This window comes from the organism of the source record quoted next, unplaced genomic scaffold (assembly GCF_019419815.1).
Source record: "Pyrus x bretschneideri cultivar Hongxiangsu unplaced genomic scaffold, Pyrus_bretschneideri_v1 Contig45, whole genome shotgun sequence".
NCBI classification, from domain to species: Eukaryota; Viridiplantae; Streptophyta; class Magnoliopsida; order Rosales; family Rosaceae; genus Pyrus; species Pyrus x bretschneideri.
This window is the reverse complement of record NW_025999779.1, coordinates 1,377,439-1,383,712: the sequence shown is the minus strand read 5'-3', so window position 1 is coordinate 1,383,712 and position 6,274 is coordinate 1,377,439. Positions and strand designations below refer to the sequence as shown.

The 6,274-nt window shown below is 37.5% G+C and overlaps 1 protein-coding gene across 1 annotated transcript; it reads right to left on the bottom strand.

Moving 5' to 3' along the window:
• Positions 1-1,087, bottom strand: LOC103941273 (aquaporin TIP1-1). The gene is made up of 2 exons (XM_009351469.3): positions 630-1,087; positions 1-527 (listed from the first exon to the last, which is right to left on the bottom strand). The coding sequence occupies exons 1-2, from the start codon at positions 1,011-1,013 to the stop codon at positions 153-155; spliced, it is 759 nt and encodes a 252-aa protein (XP_009349744.1). The 5' UTR covers positions 1,014-1,087; the 3' UTR covers positions 1-152.
• Positions 1,088-6,274: the final 5,187 nt, after the last annotated feature.

Genomic DNA, 6,274 nt, shown 5'->3' with positions numbered 1-6,274 from the left:
TGGAGATCAACTCATGACGACATCGATCATGATCATGATTTTCTTGATGAAATTAACGAAACACAAGAACTCAAAGGTACAAAACCCATCATGCATGCAAATGTAATTAAATCTTAAGACTCCTTAATTAAGCTTAACTAAGGCTTAATCAATTAGTAGTCAGTGGAGGGCAGTTGCTCGTGGCCGCTGTTGCCGATGAACACGAACTCGTAGATGAGCCCGGCGAGCCCGGCGCCGATCAAAGGCCCGGCCCAGTAGACCCAGTGGTTCTGCCAGCTCCAGCTCACCAACGCCGGCCCGAAAGAAACGGCCGGGTTCATGGACGCTCCGTCAAAAGCCCCACCCGCCAAAATGTTGGCGCCAACGATGAAACCAATCGCGATGGGCGCGATTGTCCCCACGCTCCCATTCTTCGGGTCAATGGCAGTCGCGTAGACCGTGTAGACCAGTCCGAACGTCATCACGATCTCGAAAACGAACGCGTTCCACACTCCCACTCCCGAGGACAGGGAGAAAGCAGCGGTAGTCTGCGAAGCACCGTATCAAAACCCGTAGCTAAGTCACTTTTTTATTTACCTAAAAAACGGAACGGGGAACGGGGAGTGGGAAGTGGGAGATGAGAAAGTTACCTGGCCGTTGGTGACGAACTTGAGGAGGCCGCAGGCGACGGTGGCCCCGAGGAGCTGGGCGATCCAGTAGAGGATGCCGCGGAGGAGAGAGATATTGCCACCGATGAAGGCGCCGAAGGTGACGGCCGGGTTGACGTGTCCGCCGGAGATGTTGGCGCTGATGGAGACGGCGACGAAGAGGCCGAAGGCGTGGGCGAGCGCGGCGGCGACGAGGCCTGCGGGAGTATTTGCGGCGTCATCGGTTAGCTTGGCGAATGCCATTCCGGAGCCCTCGCCGGCGAAAACGAAGATGAGCGTCGAGATGAACTCGGCTAACGCAGCCCTCAACGCGTCCGGGTGGTACGTTTCCTCAGGTCGGCCAACGGCGATGTTCCGGATCGGCATGGTTGAGATGATCGGACGGTCGATATTTGCTCCCGAATTAAGCTCACTGGTACAGCGTAGCTAAGTAGCAGTAGACTAGTAATATTTGACACGGGACTTTGAAGCGGTTGTTGTAATTATATATATCGAAGTTGATGAGAGATGGGGAACCGGCTGTAGCCGGTTGCCGGTCCAAAGTGGATTGGAATGTGGAACGTGATTGGTCGACAGCCTGTGAGATAGCGAAATAATAAGGATTTTTCAATTTTTTTTTAATTTTTAATTTTCGCGTGGAGGCGTCGAGCCTATCTGATAATCTGCAATTTCTGGATCGGTGCTGTTCATAACTTCAGACAGCGAAGCAGGGGCGCCGAAATGGCTTGTGGGCGTGACACGTGGAGATGAGGGACAGGGGACACGTAACCTCTCGTCTCTGGAATGATCGAATTTATATAAAAATGATTTGTAAATTAGTTATTTAGGAGAGATGTGATTAGATAAATATAAATAATTGGAAAGTTAAGGTTTTATTTGTTTAAAATGTTATCCTTGTAAACTTGGAGGGGAGGGTGTAAGTGGTGAATGTGCCGTTGGTTAACCGCTGTTGGTAGTAAGAAGGGATGCCTGAAACCGATTGCTTGTAGTTTTTTATCTTGATCGCTAATGATGCAACGTGACAAAGAAAAATAAACAACGTTATTCTTAAGAGAGCACAGAATTTGGAATTCACTAGAAGTATGAGAGAAATAGCAAAATTTATATTATCAAATACAACCCTACAAGTTGTTTATAATCTTAGCAAACCCTAGCTCCGAAAGGCAATTAAAATACACAATATGCAACATCTCGACTCGGGAGACCACTTCCCGGGCCCGCTCCACCACCGTAGCACGATATTGTCCGCTTTGGGCTTACCATTCCCTCACGGTTTTGTTTTTGAGAACTCACGAGCAACTTCCCAGTGGGTCACCCATCATGGGAGTGCTCAAGCCCTCTTCTCACTTAACTTCGGAGTTCCGATGGAACCCGAAACCAGTGAGCTCCCAAAAGGCCTCGTGCTAGGTAGGGATGGGAATATACATTTAAGGATCACTCCCCTGGGCGATGTGGGATGTCACACAATAGTTTTGTCACAAGATTTTCTAAAACATGAAAACGCAACAAATCCATTTTTGGCAGGGTTGATGTTAGGGTTGGGCATTTAAAAAAAAAAAAAACCGACTGAACCGTCTGAAGACATTGGGAGCTTGGCTTGGTTTGGTTTGGTTTGGTTTGGTTTGGTTTTTTTATTTTTATTTTATTTTATAATTTTCTGTGGTTAAACCGAACCGCACCAACTCTAATCGACTGGCATATATTTAATTTAATTTTTTAATTATAATTAATACATGTAATAATATAAATGATTAGTTATTTACAAGTTTTCACCATATGAAAGCAAACTTGATTAGTTTAAGAGTCCCTTTGGAGAAGAACAAGGGGCGCCATTTGGAGAAGGCAGCCGCTACTGCTTTGGTGCTCTCCTTAGACTTCTTCGTTTGTGCTTTTCTTTGAGCAATCACTCATATTTGTACTATGTTCTATAGCTTTTAGGAGAGAAATTTGTTATGTATTTTTGTCTTTACACAAATCAAGAATCGATCCAAACCAACCCGTCATTATCGGTTAAGAGATATATCATCATCTCCAACCTATTTGATGTGTAAATGGTAACTCCAAAAATACACAACTACTACTCGTGATTCAAGACTGAAATATCAAAATAGAAAGCTTTAAAGACCAAAAATTTTTTAGTAAGTGATTTCTGTATTTTCTTCTGATTTTTTGTAGTTATTTTTCAAGTGATTTTTGCAAATTAAAATTAAATTAATTATAACTGTGAGTATTTGTGATTAGTGGAAAATTAAGATGGAGACTTTATGTCACATCCCCGCCTGAGGGGGACCACTTCCCGGGCCCGCTCCACCACCGTAACACAATATTGTCCGCTTTGGATCCTGAACATGCCCTCACGATTTTGTTTATGGGAACTCACACGAGCACTCCCAGGATGGGTGGTCCGGCCGGGCGGGGATGTGACAATTTAACTTTTCATCTTTTGTAACTCTTGTAACATTTTTTTCTTTGTTAATTTGTGTTTATTACTCTATTAACTAAGACCAACTCCAATGGTGGGCTAAAAGCCAAATTACTCCCCAAAATTTCCCCCTAAACCCACTCCAACCCAAGGGGAAATTTTGGGCTAAATGCTAAATGCTAAACCAATGTCAAATTCTCCCCAATAGCCCAGAAATCGAAGTGGACTCCACCCAATATTTATCGGAATTTAAATTTTTTTAGATTAAATGTTCATAAAATTAATTTACGATAGTCTACATATTTATTTTTTTTAAAAAAAAATTAATTTAACAAAAAAAAAAGCCTAAATTCATTCTTTAATAATCCCGGGCTAAAATTTTAGGCTAGAACGGTTGGAGCAGAAAAACTGTTTCTGGGTTAAAAGCTAAATTTTCCGGGCTAAAAAATTTGGCTTTTAGCCCAACCATTGGAGATGGTCTAAGACCAACTCCAATGGTGGGCTAAAAGCCAAATTATCCCCCAAAATTTCCTCTCAAACCCACTCCAACCCAAGGGGAAATTTTGGGCTAAATGCTAAACCAATGCCAAATTCCCCCCAAAATTTAGTCCAGAAATTGGAGTGGACTCCACTCAATATTTATCGGAATTTAAATTTTTTTTAAATTAAAATGTTCATAAAATTAATTTACTATAGTCTACATATTTATTTTAAAAAAAAAATTAATTTAACAAAAAAAATAGCATAAGTTCATTCTTTAATAATCCCGGGCTAAAATTTTAGGCTAGAACGATTGGAGCAGAAAAGTTGTTTCTGAGCTAAAAACTAAATTTTCCAGGCTAAAAAATTTGGCTTTTAGCCCAACCATTGGAGATGGTCTAAGGGTGATAATAAATATATAATTATTAGCATTTTTCCATTATCTTTTTATATATGATCCTACTACCAATTTCCTAACAACTACAATCTTTATTCCTCTATACTTTCTATCTTTTACTTATATTGGCCAAAGAAAGGGGTTCTTATGGTTGAGCTTTAAACATTTCTCTTTTGTGCATAAATGTTTGAGTTAAACATAATTTTGTTAGCTATTGTGTCTTGAAGGGTACAAGTCAAGAACTATATTGCTGCATCGATTCGTGAACTTTTGTCAATCCGCAATGGGTTTGAATTTTCTTAAAGAGAGCGAGATATCTGTAGCTCAGCTAAATTCTTTGTATGCTTTTTAGAAGAATATTACAATTTTCTTATAATTTTCCCAATGCTTGCGTACACCAAGTTTTCAATGGATTTGATTTATGAAAAGTTTTAACGTATAAACAATCATGTTTATTCATTAAAAAAAATCATACTTAATTATTTGCCCGTAGACCAACTCATGGTAGAGGGTAGAGGCAAGTTCGAGACATATTCAAGTAGGAACTAAACTAAATGAATGAGGATCTTCTTCGGATCCTCTTTGTGAGGGTCTCGAGAATGTTTTAATCGTGTCTATTTATCGTATATTGTGTAGTCAAATTTCTTAAGTACTGTTCATATTATATTTCAAAATAAAAAAATTTACAATAATTTCTGACCGCATGATGTACGATGAACGGACACGATTGAAAGATCATCGGGATCCTCACAAAGAGAATCCGAAGAGGATCCCTCATTCAAACTAAACGTGGTTGATACATATATTTACGTTGATATATTATAAAACTATATGCATGCATTCAAGATTTTGTTTTAGTGGTAGTCGTCTGAGACATATTTATTTGTTATATGTTTGAAAGGTTCACTAATGATATCAATTAATACTATAGTCTAGTGTATTTCTTTTCACTTGCCAATGATGAATTTAAACCACATTTTTGTTAGTTCATTATGAAGTTAAGGCTATACTCTCCCCATTGTTAAATTAAGAAAATAGTTAAATTAGTGCAATTTAAAAAGCACGGTGTAATATGCAAGAATTAAAACTTTGTGGCTTATTTTACAAACGGCCCCTAAACTTTGTGATATAAAATGCGGTGACCCTTTTTATTTTATAACTTATGGATCTTAGCTGATAGTGGGATCGTCTCTCATTCTATCTCCCTTACAAAAATATAAAATAAAAAAATACAACATCGAAAGATGATGAGATTATCTATGCATGCCAAAGCATATGCATGGAAATGATACGAGTAATTTCGACTACTGAAGAGTAATTATACGTTTCTAAGTTCAGTACAGGCTTAGGTTCGATTCTCATTAAAAGATAAATTTGAATCATATTATTATGGTTGATCTATTTTGAGGTTTACTCCACACTTCCACCTTCGTAGCGTAGATAATATCGTTTGTCCAACAAAAAATTCAGTACAGACTTAAACATAATAATAATAAAAACCTTGATTATTGATATATACTCTTGTTTGAAAATATTTTTAAAATAACTAAAAATAATTTGGTCATCAAAAGTATTTCTAGTCTATTTTTATAGAAAAATTTAGAAGTGCTTTCCAATTGCTCACTTGCATTTATATTAAAAATTGCCATGTGCTTCTAACAAAAACACTTTAAGGAAGGAGGTAGTGACGCTATTGTGGTTGGTAAAGATTTTTGGAATATCTAAAATTCTCTCTTTCTATTTCTCTCTTCTTCTTTTATTTCTCTCACATTTTCTATTTTGTCTATCTCAATAAAAAAAATTAATATAATTTAATTATGACCGTTTATTAAAAAAAAAAAGAAAAAGAAAAAAAAAGGAGTTCTACTTTAACAATTATTATGGTCATGTCTCCCTTGTGTAAACCAAACCAAGAAGGAGACATAGTTCTTTTAAATGGCAATGTACTTGTTTTTTTGTCGGAGACAAATGTACTTATTACATACATATTACAGCAACGCGTCTGTCAGTCCGAAACTAATTGTGTTTATTACCATCAGACCCTTTATGTAAAAGGATCTTTTTTTTTTTTTCAAAAAAATGAGGATTAATTGTGGAACTCAAGTCCCTCACATCGAACTTTAACGATCCAAATCATCTATTTTGTAAGTTTCGATTTATTGATAATCCTTCCAAAAATTCAATTCAATCCGAAACCATTTACCTATTTAATTATCAAGATAAAATTTCATTATTTCTTATATAACAAAGTATTCGTTAATTATTTTGAACCTAATTAGATGTCTTAAATATTTTCGATTTGACTAATATCTTGCAATGATGATCTAA